This window comes from Pollachius pollachius (genome assembly GCF_949987615.1).
Source record: "Pollachius pollachius genome assembly, chromosome: 7".
Lineage (NCBI taxonomy): Eukaryota > Metazoa > Chordata > Actinopteri > Gadiformes > Gadidae > Pollachius > Pollachius pollachius.
The window spans coordinates 2113469-2136684 of NC_136940.1; the positions used below are offsets into that span (position 1 = coordinate 2113469).

Sequence of the window (23216 nt, forward strand, 5' to 3'; positions counted from 1 at the left end):
GAGGGACGGTGTCTAACTGGGATGTTTCCCACGCTTCCTCCTGATAGGAGAGAGTCCTGGCCTTTCTCCTCCACTTGCCATCGAGCACAAAGTTCTCCCCTCAGTCCACTCATTAGCCTCCGTCATTCCACCTGTGTTCATTAGTGGAGAACCCCAGCTGTTGTTACCTGCGCCCCTCTACCCCTGAAAAGCTGAACCCCTGAAACCCTCCAGGACCCACTCTCATGATGAGGCACAGAAGGAACCGCGTGTTTAAATACACAGGGGTGTGTAGATTGACTTAATGGATCTTAGTTCCCTCAATGATCGTATCCCCTTTCTGTGTCTCCTTCAGATTAACGATGATTAATGACTTCCTCCTCGTCGTGTTTCCTGGAGGTTATTTGTCTCGTTCGTGGGCAATGTTTAAAAGTATTTAAGGCTTTCTTCCAGAGGGGCTGTGATGATTAAACAACACTGTCACAATTAACGACTCGACTAAAGCTGAAGCCTTGTGGTGTGTGGGTGTGTCTGCGGCGGATGACGGCTGGTTTAAGAAGCAGCCTCACCTGGCCCGAGTCACTCTGATTGGACTCTGGGGCTGGGGGAGGCTGCACACCTGTTGCTCGTTGAGTAATCAGTGTGCACAGGTTAAGCTAGCCATCACCACCCACCCTCCGGGAGACCTCCTGCATGGCAGCCTGTTGCAGCGCCTGCTGTTGTTCGTTATACTCAACATCACCGCCCTGCGTCGTGGTCTGGGGGAGCAGAACCACTGCCTAGGAGGGGTGTAGGCGTGAGCGGTCTGCACTTCTACTCCTTGCTGAAGGAAAGAAACCCACCTGCTGTTCAGTTGGTGCTGAAGTAAGAGCCTGAGTTCTGTATCCACCAAACAAAAGCCTTCTTTGTGAGTGGATTGGATCCGGAGCGCATCCGTCTGACAGGTGAGTCGTTAAGGCGGCCTAAGAAACGCAGAGTACCTCACCGTCTGAAGGGAAATGGGTCGCGGTGCTCGAGCATCGACTCCACGCCTCGCTGCTGAGAGAGCGAGAGAGAGAGAGAGAGGGAGAGAGAGAGTGAGAGAGAGAGAGACTCGGCGGGAGTAGACAGCCGGCACCGTGACACCCCTTGTTCCGTCTTCTCTAATTGGTCCTTGGGAGGAGGTGTTGTAGCGAGGACTCACGGCGGGAACATAAACTACGTCAAGCTGCCACCGCTATGCCTCAGAGCAGCGCCGCAGGGGTGGTGGTAGTGAGGTTGGTGGTGGTGGTAGTGCTGCTGGAGGTGGTGGTGGTGGTAGGGGTGGTGCTGATGGGGGGTGGTGCTGTGTTCCCTGAGCCGTGTTGTAAGAACAACCCCTCATCGTCTGAAGTGATGAATGGGTGTAGTCGTGTTTTGTCTGACCGGGTGAGGAGAGATGTTATACTGGTGACGGTGACTGTGGGAGGCGAAAACAAGAGGCAAACACGTTCTGTGATCTAGTTCTTGAGTATGGGATGAATCTGCCCCTGTGGTGGATTGTTAGATCCGTTTTTTACCAGACGTGAACGTGTTCAAGTCGCGCCGCACTAGTCGGTGTGTTTGCTCGTGCTGACGAATCAGCAGGCCCTCTGAGCAGGACGTTGCCGAGACCTTCGGAAACGCTCCTTCCGTCGACAGCGTGCGAGTCAGCCGTCTCCGCGACCTCACAGGCCCAGCAGGGGCCCCTGGTGGCCCCCGGCCCTCCGGTTGGGAACCCAGAGAGAGCGGCTCTGAGGCGGCTGACTCAGTGCGACGGAGTGGGCTCCCGGAGGTCCTCACCAGCTGACCTTCTGTCTCCTAGAGCTGGCTGAGAGGAGATCCCCCAGAGATGTGTTCAGCCGATGGCTGTCGTCTCCTGCATCTTAATGGTTCTCCTACCCCCACCCCTCTCCTTCCCTCAAGACCATGGTAACAGCCAATCAGGGAAGGCTGTTTGGAGGAGTTAGGATGGGATGGATTCCTACGCCGATCAATATCTGTAAGGAGAAGGGGCACATGCTGCTGTTGATGTTAGCGTAGCACTGTAGCTATCGACGCCCCCCCCCCCTGGTCGGTCCACAACGACTTAAGACAAACGGTTTGTTCTGTTTTTGTTGTGGTGTGAGTAATGTGGAGGCTGACTCACAGGCAGATGGTGGTGGGATGGGATCGGTCTGAAACTGGAGGTCATTAAGGGAGTTTAGTCAAGGCAGCCAGTAGACATCATGAGTTCATGCTCAGCTTCATTACAGGCCTGAGGACGAGGCCGGTAATAAAGGGGATTGATTAGAGCTGTCGTTAAGAACTTTAACTGAGCACTGAGTTCCGCCAAAAGCCTCAAGACTCACTTGTTCAGAATTAAGCTAGACTCTGCATAGCACGTAGCACGTTGGTTTTACGAACATCCTTACTGTACCGACATTGAAATGTTGTCTTTCTTCTGACAAATGAATAAAGGATAAAAGCGTGTGCTAAATGTCCTTAATGTGGATGTAAATGTACTGAGTATGGCCTGAACCGCCCTCACACTGTTCCTCTTCCGTTGAACGTAACAGAAGTGTTAACATTCTCAGACGGCAGAGGAAACGTGAGCGGCAGCAGGTGGGAGGAGAAGGATGACTCCGAGATAAAACCTGGTACGTTTCCCAAGCCCGTGGGGAATCTGTCGATGACAGGACGTCACGATGACAGTTGAGCCGCGTTGGTTTCATTGGGTGCCTTCCAGCGTTCATAATATTGTGGTGATACGGAAAAACATGCTGAATCGGCTGAGGTCTCAAAATGGAGTCATGGAACAAGTCTTATCAACTGATTCTCCAAGGCGTCTGTGAAGACGATTAGTGGATGTTTCAGGGCTCATGACTCAAAGCTATACATATGTGGGTTTCATTCCTTATTTTCCAGTCTTCTGTGAGCAAGATGCCCACAGCCCCTACCTGCCCCTTAATGAAAGGTATCTACCACAAACCCTTGCTGTGTGTCTCTGTGGACTGAACCATCTGCTGAATGACTTAATAGTCAAGGGGATTGTCATGTGGGAGAATAACTTGAGGTATCTGCCTCATACCTTCCTAGTTCTATCGTTTAGCGTCCCACTAAAGCTGTTTTAGTCTCTCTGAAAACAGATGGTGTCTCTTCATCAGGCTGCTATATTGGTGTTTTAGTCACTCAGACCTCGTAAACACAGCTGTAAAAAACGATCTTAAACGCAGTGGCATCGCTATGTAAATGAGCTGTGGCTGTAAATGACAGACATGATGGAGACAGGAGACACAAGGCTTGAATAAATATGTATAAATAGTGTATATCATGTGTTAAAGTGTTCCCTCCTGCTGCTCTCTGATGGTTATCATCACGTTTCTATGCTTTCCATGTCCTCTAGCGCCCCCTACCAATGTTCTGCGAGAAGTTAAACTGTCCATTTACTCATTGTTACCGTCATTGTTACCATTTTTTAATTGCCTTGAAAACAAAACAAAGTCTGAGAAAGTTGTAGCTTAATTAGTAGCATAGCTGTTAAATATACACTCAAGATAGTTCAAGTCAATTGCCTGAGAACGATCTGCACATGGGCAGTGTTGTCCAGTGGTGAGACTGTTTGACGACCAGCCAAAAGGTTCTGGGTTCGATTCCCAATGTCCACAGTCCAATCTGTAGGCATCCTAGAGAAAGATGCTCCTTAATGACTCTCTGTACTGTCTAACCCCTACCTGCTCCTTAATGACTCTCAGTACTGTCTAACCCCTACCTGCTCCTTAATGACCTGTCTCTGTACTGTCTAACCCCTACCTGCTCCTTAATGACCTGTCTCTGTACTGTCTAACCCCTACCTGCTCCTTAATGACCTGTCTCTGTACTGTCTAACCCCTACCTGCTCCTTAATGACCTGTCTCTGTACTGTCTAACCCCTACCTGCTCCTTAATGACTCTCCAAACTAAGTTTCTTTGGAGAACAGTGTCTGCTAAATTACTTAATGTTGTTATAATGAGCGACCGTTCAAATAACCTACCTCTGCGTTGATTCCCCATGCAGTCGCTAATGACCTTCCATGCTAGCAAGCTGAACTCTATAAGTACCCATAATGCATCAGCGTGTGAACCAGCAGGTGTCGGAGCGCTCACTGGGACGGGTCCAGAATGAGTTCTTAACATCTCGTAATATATGGAGTCATGTTCTTCCTAGACAGGCCTCTAGATCATTGGTTCTCCAACTTGTTCTGCTAGTGTACCCCCTCTAAGATATTTTCTTCAGCTGAGTACCCCCTTCACCGGCACAAAACATTTTTGGGAGAAAGAATTAACAGAAATAATATGTGTGCGTTTTATTTGGCAGTGTAGAAATGAACATCACAAAGGTGCAAATACCCACAATTAAGTGAGAAACATGGGCCTGTGCTTCATGCAACTGTGAAAAAATAATAGTTTTTATTTGAAGGTGTACCCCCTGCAGTACTCCAAAGAACCCCTAGGGGTATGCGTACCCCCATTTGAGAACCACTGCTCTAAAGGGGTGCAGGAGAGCCTGGACCATGCTGCCATGGCGACCCCCCCCCCCCCCCCCCCCCCCTGTGTGATCTCCATCCTAAACCCTGGAAGCAGAGGGGCGGGGGTTGAAATGAAAGTGTGTGCCACTGCTATTTCTGTCATTTTGAATGATGTGCAGACCTTTGACATAAGTGACCGACAAGGGGATACGCTGACAGTTATATTGCAAGCTGCTGCAAATGTCATTTATGACAGGGACACAAAACCAGCTGATCCTCACTTTTCCTCGTTTTATTCTGAAGAATATATCCCACAAATCTGCTGCTGTTTGCAACTAGGGAAGCAATTCCCCAATATGATATAATAATACATTTGTGTTGTGTTTGTGTTTGTGTACGTTGTTTGGAGTCACAATTGATTTGGAGTAGACTGCATGTCATGGTTGAACCCATCTGCAGACAGTGATGGTCTCTCGCCCGCTGCAAAACATTCATGTCCTGTTTGTTCTATTTGTTTCTTGCAGTTGGAAAGACGTCCCTGATCACTCGCTTCATGTACGACAGCTTTGACAACACATACCAGGTAGGTTGGAGATTTATATTACCAGGGAGGTGGGGTAAAAGATGTATTTTACCAGGTAGGTTGAAGATGGAGATGTTTTTTACCAGGGAGGTTGTAAATGGAGATATATAGAGAATGGGTCTCTTATGTAAAATTAGCATTAAAGTACAGTATACTGTGTAGCCTAACTGGATTACTGGTCTCATTTCCACCCCAATGTTTAATTTCTTTTACTGTGTGTTTGTGTTTTCTAGTGTGTTTCAATTGGTGTGTGTGTGTGTGTGTGGGTGGGTGTTTCGGTTAGTGTGTGTGTCTTTTTGTTTGTGTGCGTTTGGTTGGTGTGCGTTTGACAGTGTGTGTGCTTCGGTGAGTTTTTGTGTGTTTCTAAACGACACCTTGAGGCTGTGTCTGACCTCTACCACTCCACTGCTAAGCACATCGTATTTCCAGACCATAATAACCAGCCATGCATCTTACTGCCACAGAGAGACCCTTCCTCCTCCTCCTCTTCCTCCTCCACACTGCAGAACGCGTCCACAACACTCTGTTCATTGAGTTACTTTTTAATAACGTGAATATAACAACTCGCCAACGCTAATATTACCCACCGCCGCGATATTTCGGGATCATAAAGGTATACGTTTCTTTATGAAACATTTTCTCTTTGCTGAATGTGGGTGTTTTTATTTTAGGGCTGTTCTTGTCCTCGAATGTCACGTTGATATTGATGCATCGTTGCCATGACATCACGGCATGTCCCTGGGATTATTGAATTACCGGCATTGCAACGGCGTTTCTCCTTCCTGTCGGGATACGAAGGGAATCCAGATCACCCCCCACTGCTGGGTAAAGCGAACAGCAGAGCCCTGGACTCGGTCAATAAGATTAGACGGACGTGGCGGAACTCTGAGCTAGCTAGCTTCTCTGGAGACGGAAACGCCAGCGAAACTGCGAGAACGATCCACCCCACAAATAGGAATGTCCACTCTGAGGTCTTGGATAGATCAGGTCTGCTGCTGCCCCCCCTTGTAGACTGTGTAATCTACCCATTTATCAATCTATCATAGATCTGGAAGGGCCACTCTTTCCTGATTGGTTTTGAGAACTCAGAATTCACTAGCTAGTTAGGGTGTGCCATTTTTAAAAGGCAACCGCACTTTATTTCCCAAACTCTTATTATGAAATCCAAACATCGCCAACTCCCTGCTGCTCCCTCCTTCCACATCCCCTAAATGGTCGTCTTCAAACTGTCGTCAAATCCAAACTAAACATAATCTTTAAAACAAATATTCCCAGCTTTTGATATTAAGTTTGTGAACCATCTGTTTGATGGTGTGGAAATGTCTGGACTGCATTTGGCTGAAGGAGAGCCTTTATATCCTCAACCAGATTACACCACTCTGCTGCTGGATTTCATTTGAGGATTAAACTTTTTCCCTTGTCGTCGTAGCTCGGAGCTTCTGCAGTCACACGAGGGCCTCAATATGCCCCTCGGTTCCCTGGCATTCAGAACATGGAACTAGTAGCTAATAGCTAACTAGTAGCACTAAAATAGTTCAGGGGTGTAGGGGTGCTAACCCCGGTGTCCACAGACATGGCGGACACCCCTGTAATCTTCTGGTCACTGATTGGGTAGTTTCACTTCTCACCTTTTATACTGTGTGGTGAGGGCCTTGGAAAAACGATGAATCAATTTATTGTTGTTATGGGAAGACGTATATGAATCCATATTCAAAGGAGACATATTTCTACTACCAAAAACAATCCAACCTATCTAAATTGTTGCCTGTTGTGACAGTTCACATGAGGAGTTGTTGCTGTAAAGCTAGTGATGTAGCGCTAGCATCTTCTAGCACGGACCCTCCCCTGAGGTTTCCTATGAAGGCTCAGTGGTGGAGAGCTAGTTAGCATAGCGAGCGGTTCCCACTGCGCCCAGGACTCCTTTCACTGGATGGAGGACAGATTGGTCCAATGAGCCGGATTTAGCGGAGAGTGGAGAGCTACAGTCGGTCTCTCCCTGTCGTTAGCGCAACAGAGGATGTAATCCATATTGTGTTCACGTTTTTGTCATGCAAATCGCCCATGCAGATTTACACAAATACATTCTCTGCCCCGACACCGGATTCTTGTTAAGTAATAAATGGCTAAACCTGGCAGAACAGAAGTACATGTCCCTGCTATGCTAACTATTAGGCTCCAACTTTCTCATACTTTGTTTTGAAGGCAATTAAAAAGGGGAATGATGCTGGTTATTAGCTTGAACATTTAAACAAAGTCCAATACAGTTTTTACTTTAATTGCTATTCTGAAGCAATCAGATCCCCAATGTCCAGCGATTGGACATTTGGGATTTAAGAGCTAAGATACTTAATGTCATGTATCTGAATTAACTTAAGATAGACATGTCTGCTAAACGACTACATAGTAAATGGTACCAAATAGTACTAATTTCTGCTAGCGATCATCTAGAAGCAACACAGGCTTTAAATATGTTTGACTGTGAATAATTAATTTGGTGAAAGACAAGGAGAGCAGTAACGTGTATGTCACCAGTTCTTCATCCATGATGCCAACAAGCAGCCCAGAGAGAGAGACGGGGAGGGAGGTGAAGGAGAGGGGAGGATGAGGCTGGTGGAGGTGGTGGGTGGTGCTGGGGGGAGGCAGGTGGTGCTGAAAGCCTTGGAGGCAGAAGGGCCTGGCTGTGCGGCCGATGGGGAGCTGTCAGACCTGTGGTCACGGAGCTGTGACCGCGTCAGGCAGACGGCCGACACGTCCGCCCGGTGAGGCTCTCCCCGCGGTGGAGTACCTCCTCCCCGCGGTGGAGTACCTGCTCCTTGTCTCCATGTCTCCGTGTCTCCGCAGGGAGGTGGAGGTGAACGCCGGCCGTCTCGCCTGAGGGTTGATGAGGCAGAGCAGATGGATCAGATGACGTTTATTAGACACTATGCTGTCACAGCGGCAGAACGCATACAGGGTGCTCAAATAAAGAATGTAAATAAGACAACAACTGAAATATTCAACATGAATCAATGTAGGAGTAGTATTAATTAATGTGGAGGTAAACATCGTTATAGTAGAAGTTAACACGATATTCTACATTATGAAAGGACGGTACAGATGGGATGATATGCTATGATATTCAACCCAGCAGTTTTCCTCAATAATTCATGAATGTTTGTTTCATATTTTCCCTTTTCTATCAACTCAAAATGGTGGTTCTGTTTCCCCCTTTATGCCAGTTGAGATCTGGTGAGATGCGGTTCCCTCTTCAGGTTTCTTCCTTGTGGCTCTGGAGGTTCTGTCCTCGTCTCTGAGTGCTCGGGGTTAGGGAAAGTCTTCTGATGCCGGCCTGGGAATCCCTCCGAGGCTGGAACTGTGATCAGGCCAACCGTCAAGGAGCAGATAGCAGCCGACTGCTGTGCATCCTGTCGGTGAATCTAGTTTCCGACGTGATGTTTAAACCTTGCTGTTTTATGTTAAAGTGATTCCCCCAATGGATTATATTACAATAATAACATTTCCTCATCGAGCAGTCACTTTTCTTCAAAACAAGTTGCAGTGAATTCAGATCGGAAAGGAACGCACTAGCCACCACGCAAACATCCTCAACACCACGCGCACAGGCTAGCCCCCACCAGTTCGATTCCTCAACACATTAAGAACCCAAAGTAATTTAAAAAGGATTTCTATACACCTCAGATCTCCGCAACGTTCCCCAGCACTGTTAAACAAACACAACGCCCTTGGAGCCTGGGTCTGTTTCTCTAACGATGGGAGGTGCTTAATATTTTAACACAGCATGAATTATTCACTCCGCACCTAATCTCTCCGTGTGTAGGTCTCTGTGTGGCGTTCTATATTTAAACACGCCTGCCTCAGGCACTTCAGTACTGGCAGGTCAGAAAAAACAAGAACTGCAATATTACTGTAGTACACTCAGTATTACTGAGCCTGTAGTCGTACCAGACATTCTGCGTTTTCCCTGTTTTCCATGGATGGAAGAAGGAGAACTTGTTTACATGTACATCCACATTTATCTTCACCGTTATTTATAATATATTTTTGTAACCGCTTTATTATTGTATTTAGTTGATGTGCTATGTATAAAAGATGCTGTTGCTGTTTTGACCTAAGATTGTGTTCAATGTTAATGTGTGATTGTTTATATTGACCATGTTCTCCATTCTCGTCTTGTCTCAGGCCACGATCGGAATCGACTTCCTGTCAAAAACGATGTACCTGGAGGACCGGACGGTGAGGCAGAAAACGACCTGACAAACCTCCTCTCTTCCTGTCCGTCTCTCTCTCTTCCTCACCGTCCTTCTTTTATTCTCTCTCTTTCTGATTCTCAGTTCAATTGAAAAGAGCTTTATTGACATGGAAGACAAACAAAGCAGTCTTTATCTTTCTCTTGCTTTCTTACTGTATCAGTCTCTTTCTTACTGTATCGGTCTCTCTTTCTCACTGTATCGGTCTCTCTTTCCCACTGTATCTCTTTCGCACTGTATGTCTGTCTCTCTCTTTCTCATTGTCTCTCTTTCTCATTGTATCTCTCTCTCTCTCTTTCTCATTGTATCTGTCTCTCCCTTTCTCATTGTATCTGTCTCTCCCTTTCTCATTGTATCTGTCTCTCCCTTTCTCATTGTCTCTCTCTCTCTCTCTCTCTCTCTCTCTCTCTCTCTCTCTCTCTCTCTCTCTCTCTCTCTCTCTCTCTCTCTCTCTCTCTCTCTCTCTCTCTCTCTCTCTCTCTCACCGTCTCATTGTCTGTCTCTCTCTTTCTCTCACCGTCTCATTGTCTGTCTCTCTCTTTCTCTCACCGTCTCATTGTCTGTCTCAACCTGCGATGGGGAAGGAGGTGATCCCAGTCTAAGCTAGGGAGGCTCAGCGGGTTCACGGTGCATCGTTCCCCTCTGCTGTGCTCGTTAGAGCGCAGTGCGGGCTGAGCGGAGGAGGGCTGGGAGTGCAGTCACTCAGCAGGCCAGCGCCCGTCTGTGATTATGGAGATTTATACAATCACAGACGCGCGCTCGGCTGTTTGTTTCCTGGGAGAATGTTCACGTTCGACAGCATGACCTTGGCCTGACAGCGGGTCAACCCCCCCCTCCCCCGTGTGTGTGTGTGTGTGTGTGTGTGTGTGGGGTCTGGTCAGACACCTATAAGGCTTGATGAACGTTATCTGAGTAATGCAACAGCTTTAACGTCTGTACTCTTAAACGTTTGTTTTCCCTCAATACTGATGAGTACGTACTTCCAGAGTGCCGATGGATGGTATTGTGAGGCTGCTTCAAAAGTAATGATAGTACTGTGAAAATACTATCAGTACTACAAGAGTAGTGATATTACTGTTTGAGAAACTTCAGAGTAGTGATAGTATTGTACGAGTACTGATGGTGTTGGGAGTTCTACTATGGTTATGATAGTACTGTGTGAGTACTGATGGTACTCATAGTACTGTGAGTACTACTGATAGTTATACTATGGTACTGATAGTACTGTGTGAGTACTGATGGTACTCATAGTACTGTGAGTACTACTGATAGTTATACTATGGTACTGATAGTACTGTGTGAGTACTGATGGTACTCATAGTACTGTGAGTACTACTGATGGTTGTACTATGGTACTGATAGTACTGTGTGAGTCCTGATGGTACTGTGTGTGTACTGATAGTACTGTGTGTTGTGTATTTGCAGGTGCGGCTGCAGCTGTGGGACACGGCGGGCCAGGAGCGCTTCAGGAGCCTGATCCCGAGTTACATCAGAGACTCTACTGTGGCTGTGGTAGTCTACGACATCACAAGTACTACTAATACTTACAACACTATAATACTACAGTCTATAAAGTGTATACCATAGTGTGTACCGTTGTCTAGTTTATAAAGTACAGTGTATGCATTAATGTTCACCCTAATGTGCCTAGTATATACAGTACAGTGTTTTCATTTCAGCGTATACATTACAGTTTATAAAGTACTGTGTAACATGAGCCATTGTGGTGGTCCTCTGAGAACAGGAAGCTGGTTAAGACTCTATCGATCCTGTTTCCTGTTTGTTTTATGCGATCACACACTTCCACTCATATTTCACAGAACCCCTCAACAATGTCCTCCACAGATACACAGATCAGCAATAATGTAAACACAGTTTCACAGTTTACCCTGCTTCCTAGATCTCTTGACACTTTTATAATTAAATTCACCTCGTGGACACACTACTAATATTCTTTATACAACAATCTCGTTATTATTAGACAGATCCTGTCCAGGGTGTAATCTGCCCTTTAACTGGTGATTAGCCCGCATACTTAATCAGGTTTCAGACGCCCCTGGGCTCCAAAAAGAGAAACACAATACTACGTGATCTCCATACCCTGTATCCTGTACATACACACTCGTGTTCCATCCGCTGTGGAATATTTGAAGTATTTAGGATGTCGGATCCTTGCGTTAAACAAGATTAATACTTCTAATCCGATTTTGCCCCTCTCCATTTGATCAGATTGCTACAATAACGGATTACAGGGGCATGCATGGAGGCAAGCGGCTCTGGTTAACTCTGCTCCACCAAAGTGCTCCCGTTTTATATCAAGTATACGGCAGCAGGGAGCCTTGATGCCGGTTAATGGCGCATCTTAATTGCCGGAGTGGGCCGGGTTATTTGATTGTGGTTTGTCGCTGCTCCCCCCTCGACAGACGTTAACTCGTTCCAGCAGACGTCCAAATGGATCGATGATGTCAGAACAGAGAGAGGGAGTGATGTCATCATCATGCTGGTGGGCAATAAGACGGATCTGGCGGATAAGAGGTTTGTACCGGTCAACGCTACGAGTTGCGAGTGTCTTTGTGGCTCGGTCTTTTTATGGCTGGCGGCTGCGACGGTTTCCTTGCTCAAATATAAAACTTCTTCTGTTCTACACATGATCTTGAAGTTCTAGTGTTGAAGTCTACATGGTCCTAATTGGGAGTTTAATTTGTCTGTTCAAATATGACTTCAGGCATAGGTTAAATAGTTTTACTTGAGCAAAGAATAATAATGAATGGGAAACAAGTTGTGACTCACATTATGATTGGAAAATTTGATCAATTTCAGTCATTTATGGGAGTTCATGGTTTTAGTGACCTGGGTCACTTGTCAATCATTTTAAGTACCTATTACTGAAGGTTAAAGGGTAACCAAAAACAAATAAGAGCCGGAAGCAACATCGCCATCTCTGGTGAGATATGTTACTAGTTAGTTTGAGCCAAACTATCATGATGTCACTTCTGATGGCTCGAACTTGGAATGGCACCTACTTTGGTTCAAACCTAAAGTGCTGTCACTTCTTTAAGCTTTGATCCTCGCTGCTTTGCTACGGTTCGCTTAACTTCCTGGTCACACAGGAAGAGGAAGTCGCGCGCCCAGCCGCTTTTTATCTAGCCGAAGTGTTCAACCCGAGTGTATTAAGATCAGCCAGCCGTGGGTAAGCCTCCCACATCCAGGGGATTTGTCAGGGATGTGATTCCCGATTGACCGTCTGGACAGAACATCTCTGATGTGGAACTCATGGTTTAAACTCTGCCCCTCAAAATGTCCTTTTATTATTTATACGCTTTTCCCCCAAAAATAAGTCTTAAGAGTGGTAAGGTCATTTTGGGCGGGCAATGCGGTTGAAGGCCTACATACATCTTGGTGGGACACGCCCACTTGATGTCACTACAGGGTCGATTTAGAAACGGCTTGTTGTGGCTAGTGAACAAAGAGGTGACGGTGCTACTGGTTCAAACCGAAACGTTCCTGAAACAAATGTTCCTGAAACCAACGTTCCTGAAACATGCACCTGGTGCAGGACCACCGTGTGTCAGGGTTTCCCAGGAGAACATTCTAGAACATTTCTTCCTTCATGAACCATGACTATAAGCCCGGAGCGATTGTTGGACACAGCTGTTCCCTACATCCGAGTCCTACATTCTTTCAATTCACAATACAACCAATCACAATCTGGTTCCGCAAGGATTTCCTGCTCAGAACATGACTCCGACATCAACCTCCAGGTAGAAGCCCATCGCACATGCCCCGCCTTCTACTGCTTCTCAACCAACCAGGTGCTTTGGGCTCCACTGCTGCCCACACCCTCAATGGTTGTGCTCTGACCAATGACTGTTTGATTGGTTGAGAGGCAGGAAGAGTTCTAACGACGTTCCCAGATGGCCAGAACAGCAGATAAGGCAGAGTTAATATCATCGCGTGAGAAGACGCGGTTATAGGGCTGCTTTAATGGCAAGCTGTGCACGCGGTTTGGCATCCTGAGTGTGTTTAATATGTTGGACGCTATGTGGTCTTGTGTGAGTTGTATAGTTTCCCTGTCCGTCTGTCATTATGTACACAGATGACTTCGTCAGATACAGTTGGCTATGTATAGCTCCGTTCAGTGGAGACAATCCGAATGGGGTGGAATGAATGAATGAATGAATGAACAAAGATGGGATGCTCAGATCCCCATTATCGCCGTAGTAACCGCTACAGATCATTTGAAACCGTAATAGATCGTCCGGCCCAAGAGACCAGGATTTGATTCCCGGCTTGGCTCATGTCCGTTTATAGATGTTGCTTGGTTTTACTTTGTTCAATCCGGTTTCTTCCTGGTTATAGTTTCCTTGGCCACCAGCTGAGTCTAATGTATGCCATTAAACTGGTAGCAGTCTCCCTCCCCTGAGGCCTTTAACATTGATGAGGCAGAGGGGGGAACGGTTTCGTGGCGGCCCACCAATACTCATAAGCCTACATATTTTATATATACATATTGGATCCTTCATCAGTGTTCTGTATTTAATCACTTCCTAGAGATTTAACTGATCGTCTCGTAACGGCTCGGGCATTCTGGGGACCGGGTTAGAGTGTAAATAATGGATGATTAATTTATGAACTCTTTGAGAAGCGGTTCTCTGTCTCTACGAGGAACAGAGGCTGTGTGTAGTGTAGGGGACGAGCGGAGCACAGCGTTTTGTTGTTCCTTTATTGTTTGGTTTTGTGCGCCCGACGGCGCTGACAGAACTGTCGAAAAACCGTCCAAAGATAATGTGGTGTTGCTACCCGCTGCTCAAAGACGCATGCTATTCAGATTCCAGCGCTAGAAGATGGCACATGCTATTCAACAGTTAGCTCCAATGCTAGCAGACATGACACATGCTATTCAACAGTTAGCTCCACTGCTAGCAGACATGACACATGCTATTCAACAGTTAGCTCCACTGCTAGCAGACATGACACATGCTATTCAACAGTTAGCTCCACTGCTAGCAGACATGACACATGCTATTCAGCAGTTAGCTCCACTGCTAGCAGACATGACACATGCTATTCAACAGTTAGCTCCACTGCAAGCAGACATGTACATGATGCATGCTATTCAACAGTTAGCTTCTACTGCTAGCAGACGTGTACATGATGCATGCTATTCAACAGTGAGCTTCTGCTAGCAGACATGTACGTGATGCATGCTATTCAACAGTTAGCTTCTACTGCTAGCAGACGTGTACATGATGCATGCTATTCAACAGTTTGCTTCCCCTGTTGGCAAACATAGGTCATGATACATGCTATTCAACAGGTAAATGAAACATGAAACACTGTTCAGCAAATGCTTTTATCCAAACTCACAGCGAATACAGATTAAATGCATTAGATTCATGAGCAGGTAGGGGTGAGTTGGGGCCATCTTGCTCAGTGACACTGCATATCGAACCCAAACACACATGAATGACAAGCAACTCCTGCGTTGGCAGGAATCAAAGTCCGTCCGTGTTCTCCCACCGGCTGCGGCGAGTTTAGAATCCGTTGGTAGCCATGGCAACCGGTAACTGCTCACCGCCAGAAAGGAGCCTTCTCGGCCATGGAGATAGTGGGACTAACAATTCTTTGTGGCGTACAATACGGATTCTGGATGTATCTGGCACACCGGACACAGACCGGAGATGATGCGTGGTGATTTTGGCCTTGAATCCTAGACACTGTCTAGACTCACGGTGTATTATATAGCTGCAGGGAGTTAAGGTGTGTGTGTGTGTGTGTGTGTGTGTGTGTGTGTGTGTGTGTGTGTGTGTGTGTGTGTGTGTGTGTGTGTGTGTGTGTGTGTGTGTGGTTCGTTATTAAACCACTGCTGGCCAGGTGGGTGATGAATAAGCCGAGGGAGTGAGTCCCTCAGCTCTGGAGCAAGGCAGCATCAGGTGTCGTTAGAGAGTAGATGCTGCAGAGCTCTCGTTCTCTCTCTCTCTCCTTGAAACGAAGACCTGCTGTTCCTTCTGGATTCCATTGTTTTGGATCATCGCTGTTCCTTCCTGCAACGTCAGGCTTCACTAGGCAGACGGACGCAATCTCTGATCAGCCCTGATGAAGGATCTCTCACGGTCTTCATGAAATGAGAGGGTGATGAGTGAGTGGATGATGGACGAGGCTCACCTCCGCTCAAAGCCCGCGGCCTGGTGACATCATGGAATTGAAACCGGTGATGTCATCACGGCTCTGAAACCGGTGATGTCATTCAAAACCTGAGACTGTTGGTGAGTCAGACTAATTGAGGTGACTGAACATGCCTGTGTTACAATGCTCCTATACAGAGGTGTGTATTTGATATGGTGGTTCGGCTCCAGGTCCCTTTTCTCTGGTTGCTTCCCTCGACCAGAAAGGCCCACCGATGGAGGCTCTACCGCTCCAAAACGACCTTCCACAGCCCTCCCTGTCAACACTGAGCTCAGCCCCCCAGGGCCGACGGTTCACCTGCGCCTTGTTGCTGCGTTCCAGCGTTTGTCTGAACGACGCACAAACCAAGCCGCCCTCATTAAAACGCTGCGCTAATGGAATGGAATGAATTTGCTCGCAGCTCAAAACAATTCAATTTGTTTAAACACTCTAACGCTAATTGGCTTTGGTGTTGGTGGGTGCATCTGAATGTGTAAACTTTTAATAAAGGACATTCAGCTGTGAAGTCTCCAGAGGATCATTGTGACGCTCATAATCGTGTCGTACAATTACAATTTAGAGAGGTTTCTTTGGAAGCAAATCAACGTTACTTACTATTTAATACTTTGGAGTCATTTCAGACGCCTTTGTCCGAAGTGACAAACAGTGACTCCAGATACATATCACCAGAGAGCAGGTAGGGGTTAGACAGTGACTCCAGATACAGATCACCAGAGAGCAGGATGAGGTTAGACAGTGACTCCAGATACAGATCACCAGAGAGCAGGTAGGGGTTAGACAGTGACTTGAGATACAGATCACCAGAGAGCAGGTAGGGGTTAGACAGTGACTCCAGATACATATCACCAGAGAGCAGTTAGGGGTAGGGGACAGTGATCGAGCACAATCAAGGATCTTACCAAAACCCTTTTTTAGTCTAGGAGTCAAACGCCCTAGCTAGCTACTGCAGTGTTGTTCCTGTTTTATGACTTGTTTTCTTCTGGTGGTGTGTTAATTAATTTCCTCTCCTGGTGTGTGTATGTGTGTGTGTGTGTGTGTGTGTGTGTGTGTTCAGTAATTTGATAATTGTTTCCTCTGCAGGCAAATCACGATCGAGGAGGGGGAGCAGCGGGCCAAGGAGCTGAGCGTCATGTTCATCGAGACCAGCGCCAAGACGGGCTACAACGTCAAGCAGGTCGGACGGCCGGCCTTATACTAGCATATCCTCCGCAGGCTAGCGTTAGACTAGCCTATCATTAGCAGGCTAGTGTGAGCCCAGCATAGGATTGGCAGTTTAGCCGTTAGCCTAGCATTATGGTTGCCCAGCGCTAGCAGACTAGCATTGGCATAGCCTAGCATCAATGAGACCACTGTTAGCCTAGCATTAGCAGGCTAGCGTAAATCTAGTGGTGCATTAACACAGCAGTGTTTATTTATCGGTCCTACGTCTGCCAAAAACATCTGGTGATTGATAGTGTGAGGACGATGTGTCGTACAAACAAACATAATATACGTTTACCTCTTCCACTCGTCGCCTGAACCTCAGGCGACGGCTAAGGCTACACTGGGGACGGCGCAGCTACATGGCTACTTGACGTAGCTAGCCCACAGTCAGATGGCAGATATCTTGGCGTGTGCCGCGGGCAGCCTGTGGCTCAGTGAGTCAGAGCGACCGTCGGAGCCGCTGTTATTACAGTGATCCACGAACACAAACGCCCTCCAGCAAGTGATTTGTATTCTGTGTGGGCTTCTGGCTACAAGAAGGGGAAGAGAGAATGGTTTAAGGCCCTTAAAAGAGCTCACTGGTGCCCGTTGTACCATTCTACGCTTTCAGTGTGTGTGTTTACAAAGTTGTGTAACAGACAAGTTAAATCCCGGTAAATGATTATTCTTTCACAATAATAGCTGGAACAACCAGAGGGAGAGGGCTGAGCGTTCAGCCGAGGCTTTTATCCGAGGGTCTTGATGAAAGCAGGGCGTTGGCGTTAATTCGGGATCTTTGTGTTAATCTGACAATGAGCGAGGCCGCGAGCCGCTCAGAGGAAGGCGTGTCTGTCAATGCGGCCGCGCTGATTCTGCCAGCCGGCGGCGGCGGCGGCGGCGGCAGCGGCCAGACAAACACAGATGGCTCTTTTCTTCACCGAGCTTTAAAGCGGTCAAAACACACGCCGCAGCCGCTCCGAATGGACAGGCAGAGGAGGAGGAGGAGGAGGAGGAGGGAGGCAAAATAGGATGAAGAACAAAGAGACGGTGTTGCTCGGGAAAGCTCTGCGCTCTGCCACACTGTCTCCTGTTGAGCGTTTGTGCAGAGCAATGAGTCATCACATTCAGAGCTCGTCGTTTTCACCTCGTCACCGTCATTAATGAGCGCTAGTAGCCTAGTTTTTACCTCTTTAACTTGCCTATCGTGAGCTTCCTGCTCCATTATTAAATACTCTAACTCATTTCAGCTTTGCCTTGTTATATAGTTTTGGTATAAACTGATGACGCACCGAACACAGTCCATGTACTGACGTCTACAGGTCGGAGTCTGGTTGGGCTTGGATGTTCCACGTGTGAAAACAACCTTGTTCTCTTCCTGTCTGTCTGTCTGTCTGTCTGTCTGTCTGTCTGTCTGTCCTGCAGCTGTTCCGACGCGTGGCCGCTGCTCTTCCTGGGATGGAGAGTATGCAGGAGACCAGCAAAGAGGGAAGTATCCTTTGACTAATGCCCCGTTCGTGCACCCCATCCATACCCCATTAGCACGCACTCCTCCTGTTGAAGAGGTGCATCCCTGACATCGTCTGGTGTTGATGGAACACACAGAGCCTCAGGGTGCTCTTAATGTGGGCAGTTTTGCTAAGCAGTGGAGCGTTCTAAAGAGCAGTACAATGTAAACACTGGATCCCATGGCTTAGCTTATAGACTAGCTAGAGAGTAGCCTTTTATCGTTTCCTTGTGTTCTTGCATGTAGAACTACTGAAAGAATTTAAGTCTGGAAGTTTTACTTGGATTCAAATTATTATATTATATTTGGGATTAATGTTACAAAAAGTTGAATGCAAAAATAGAATGTTAACTTCACAATCACGCCACATTTTCTGATTAATTTATGTCAAACTAGTTTATCACTCGGGATCTGTCTTCTGATCCATTTACATAAGAAACCTTTTGAGGCATATGAGGACTGCTGTCATGTTCCTTTATGTGTGATCTGTTTGTGCATACAACAAGGATTTATGCCAGTTATAAATCCCTGTTTAATTAAGTTTCTGACTGCACCTCTGGAAAAAACCCGACAGGTCTTTTATACTCCTGTCAGCCTCGACCACCGTCTCCATGGAAACGAGGCTGGTTGATGAAACTGTCTTTCCCGTCACTGTGTGCGCATAAACATCCCTCATTAGTGCCCCCATGTCACGATGACTTCTGGCAGTCGGTCCTGATGCTGGCCCCATCATCCTCTTCACTGTTTGGTTGAAGATGTTCTCTGAACACGTCTGCCTTCTTCAGACCCTCTCTGCCTGAGGGCCCTTCTCCAACAGGCCTCTGGCCCTCTGGTGCTCAGGCCCTCTGGTGGTCATCCTGGGGCACGACGGGGCAACAGCCGGTTTACACGCCCGAGATGTGTGACGGTGCACTTTATGGGCAGAAAAAATATATTGAGTGGGATTGCAAAAGTACTGCAAGGTTTATGCTAAACAACTGCCTGATGATTGGAAGACGCATGCTGCTTCTTCTGCGCGTGCGTTCACTCTGGGCGACGGGGTTGAGACGATGGGCAGGGGAAGAACATTCACAAGGGGCGAGCTGGGGTGGTGAAATACTTAGAAAACTAACACTGGGCTCACAGGAAAGAGGAAGAGGACGGAACCACTGCCTTAACCAAGCAACGCGTTCATTTGGTGATACTCGGGTAAGGATCCAATCATTTTGACTGGCTTTCTTGGCCTAAATTAGGCTTTCTTGGCCTAAATGTTGTTAATGGTTTAATTGCCCCACTGGGCGGTATCTCCAACCAGATACGTGTGAACCTGTAGCATAGCCAGCTATCGCTGACCTGGGTTTAGTCTGAGGACGGCTGGTTTGACACCGCTAACAGCTATTGATTGGTTTCTCTAATCTACGATCGCTGGACCTTGTCAGGGCATTAGCGTAGGCGCGTCTCGGAGCTCGATAGTCCGGACGTGATAGCTTTCGGGTTTTACTACGGCGGTATAATTCCTCTGATCCCCTATTACGGCTAATTAGCTTCACGCCTTGCGTCTGAATCCTGCTTAGATGTTGATAGAAATGGCGCGCCGCCACGACAGCAGGTTCGATTCATCACACAGATGAAACCTCTATTTCTACAGAGCATCAGCAGAAAGAGTCTTCAGGACGCCCTTTAGGAGTCTTACTTTAACCAGAAGGTTGTTTTGTTTTGTGATGTTTCAAAGCCGTTTCCTGCTCGACGTAGCAACGCGCCCGTCCGCCTGACGGACGGAGGCCTGTCGCCGGGAGAGCGGGCGGGGAGCGTTTATGACGCCGTAACTCGGGTGATGGATGTGACAGGCGACAGCACCTTGGGGTGGTTCTGTCTCTGCCGACGCTGCAGTGTTCCTATTGGTTCCGGCCCCGGGGTATCGACCCCTCTGTAACGGCAGCTCCCCCCCCTCACAAACAACAGATACGGCGCCGGCTCCATAAAGGGTAAAGGTCAAACCGAGACGGTATCCGATGTGTTTTTAACGCCGAGGATGTTAACTGCTTCTCTATTCCCGAGCGCACACAGAGGGTTATCTAGGAGCCGGGTAGCCTGAGGCAACGGGCATTAGCACCGGGCCGTTTGGTGTTGATAGTGTTTACTCTGCCGGTCCACTGGCCCCAAAGGCTCCTGGGTAATATTTTGTGAGGGAAGGGATGGTGATTGCACTGTATTGACGGGGGGGGGGCAGGGTGGTAGGGTCAGCGTGATTGACGGCGGGTGTCAAGGTCTGGTGCAGAGACACCGGCTGCGTTCCAACACCACCTCCTCTCGCTCGTTCACTCTGACACCCTGGAGGGGGCGGGCAGAGGCAGTTAGCGGTGGGATTGAGACGGCTGAGCCGCTCCAGCGACTGTCGAGGCGATGTGAACGATACGGGCCGATCACAGCCCTCAGACGTTTGTCTGACGACGCTAAATCTCCACAGCACTTGAGGCTTAGACTCTACCGCTCTGGTTTACTGCGTTTGAGGAATAAATGCTGAACGCGAAAGGTTAGCGTAAATTGCCGTAGAACGACTTTTGGAATGCGGCCATTGGTGCTGACGCGGTGGATCCCGGCAGAACGACGACGGCTTCCTCTCTTTCCCGTCGGAGTTGAGCTCACCTGACTTCTTCAGGTGGAACCCGCACGCACGCACACACGCGCGTTGAGTTCCCAAATTTCTGTGGTGTATTCAGTATTCAGTGTGGTGTATTCTCTTTGTCTCTCAGAACGGCCTCGCGGAGGAGAGGCTGTGTAGAAGGCTACGGTCTGCTCATTAATAATCTTGAGTTTTCATGTGTGGCTTCACCCTGCAGAGAGCAATGGTAAACGTCTTGGCTCTTTCTCTGTTACACGACCGCACACACGTGAACTGACTTGACTGTCTTCCTGGCTGCGGTGGAGTTGGGATGTTAAATATTGTAGCTTATGTGCTATGGCGTCCTCTAGTGGTATAAATGTCCCATTACAATATATAATTTAGTATAAAGTGTAATTGGTTAGGGTTTAATATTGGTGTTTAAGAAGATTTTTAAAAAAGCATGATGCATATTCACTGCTTTCTAAAATATCTTCCCTGCTCGTTTCAAAGTCATTCCTTAACGTTTTCCTTCAGTGATTGACATCAACTTGGACAAACCACAGGAGCAGGCTACTACCGAGGGCGGGTGCTCCTGCTAATGCTCCCAAGCCAATCAGAGAACATCTTTTACGCCATGTGATTTTCTTTAGGTTTTTGTTTTACGATTTTTTTATGTTTTAATTTGAATGTTATTAATTTGCACATCGGAGAAGGGACGCCTTATCGGAATATCGGATCAATAGTTTGAACTACTGGCTACTTGAAAATGTGTCAAATCTAGTTTGTTAATGAAATTGCCAAAAAGTTCAGAAAATATCAACAAAATGTAAAGGGGGCAGGATGTCCTATTATTATGTGTACACCCTTTTGTTAAGTGACAAGTTAGATACCACCCATCTTTCTTTTTGTATTTTTTATAAATTCAGGGAACTCTCTGGAAGGTTTAATTTATTTTTGGGATCTCCACCAATGCAGACAGAGTGTACAGAGACACAGATCCATGACAACAGGATTCTGAGGACGGCATGCATGAAGCATTGTGTTTTGAACATACCTGTGTCCAATCGTGATGTTTGAATATGTCATTGCCGATATTACAACACCGTCGACTTAATGCACTCTCTAAAAGAGGAAAAAAACTTTAAATGTCCTTCTGCTTCTTAACACTGTTGGCCTGGATTTCTATACTTGACTTCAAAAAACCTTTTTGGTCCTGTGAGTTTGTGTGTAAATGTATGCTTATTTTGTACAGGCAACTTTAGTTAGTATTGGCACTATAAGTGACTTCTATTCTCTCTCCACCCGTTATCCAATAGGGCCCCGTTTCTCTGTGGCGCCTGACAGAGTCACCCCGGCCACACTTGCCCTGATATCTGATATCGTTGCAATGTTTGATCGGGTCTCAATAGTTGTGTTCGGATCGGCCACATAATTAAACACCCGGAGACACCAGGGGGGGAAACACTGCCCCCTGGTGGACAATATGTAAATAGTGTATTTTATGTTCCTTGGAGAGATACCTTATGGTTTCAAGCGCACTATACGTAAACCTTGTGACTTTGGTGTTTAAACGGCTGTTTAGCGAGTCAACGGAGACATTCCTGTCGAACAAAGAGAAGACAAAATTTGCACATGTAGACCTTTCAGGTGATTGTGAAGTGAGGGAAACACTTATTTGTAAATAAGAAACCACAAGGGTAGACAAACCTGTTCAAGTGTGGTACCGACGTCTTCACCAACAGGTTCCAGATGACGCCTGTGTTTGAATAGTCATTGTTAACGTTTAAAAACACTAAAAAGCTAAACGCACTGAAGCCCCAGCAAATACAATGCAGGATATCATAATTACTATTTCTAACTTAACGTTTCCAGTGATGGCATTTGCTAGTGCTTTTATGGAATGGTAACAAACGTGACAATTAATCAATCAATTGGCCCCAATTTCAGCCCGTCGCACTACCACGTTTGACCACAGAGTGCGTTGTTTCTTCGGTTGGTGTTGGTGTTCGCTTCCGGTCTTTGACATTATGCCTGCCCTGCTCTTAGCTCAGGCGCCGGAATTGTAATGTACTAGTTAGTTACTTTACTTTGACTTTACAGTTACCTCTAACTGCACTTTTTAAGACCTGTCCTAGTTAGTGAGAAAAGAAAAAAAGTTGAAAAAAAAATTAAAAGTTAAATAACCATCTTTATCACACTTGGGGGTGCTGTGTTTGGGATTTTGACTTAATAATAAATAAAAATACTAATTACACATCCAAGATGGAGGCCTTTGTCGACACTAGCCTAATAATCGATAATAATAATAGACTTGGTGGAAAACAGGACGGATTGCAGACTCTAAATTGTAGATAAACAGTTTGGTCCTCCCAACCTCTCCTGCTATTGTTTAAACCGGACGTCTGCACCATTTAATCGCCTCAATCGACTTCTGAGTCAGTTGTTATGTCAAAAGATAAATAGAAAT

The 23216-nt window shown here is 46.9% G+C and overlaps 1 protein-coding gene across 2 annotated transcripts in view; it reads left to right on the top strand.

The window, feature by feature from the left end:
* The window catches only part of rab6ba (RAB6B, member RAS oncogene family a), a 34301-nt gene extending 12633 nt beyond the window's left edge, over window positions 1–21668 (top strand). Inside the window, exons 2-8 of one of the 2 annotated variants that reach the window (XM_079740643.1) lie at window positions 4988–5046; window positions 9226–9279; window positions 10719–10824; window positions 11717–11828; window positions 16560–16653; window positions 18084–18150; window positions 21284–21668. In XM_079740643.1, the coding sequence (XP_079596769.1) occupies window positions 4988–5046; window positions 9226–9279; window positions 10719–10824; window positions 11717–11828; window positions 16560–16653; window positions 18084–18150; window positions 21284–21348 (557 nt within the window). In that variant the 3' untranslated portion in view covers window positions 21349–21668. The remainder of the gene's footprint in view (window positions 1–4987; window positions 5047–9225; window positions 9280–10718; window positions 10825–11716; window positions 11829–16559; window positions 16654–18083; window positions 18151–21283) is intronic. The other variant, XM_079740644.1, reaches the window with a different exon arrangement.
* The last annotated feature ends 1548 nt before the right edge of the window (window positions 21669–23216 follow it).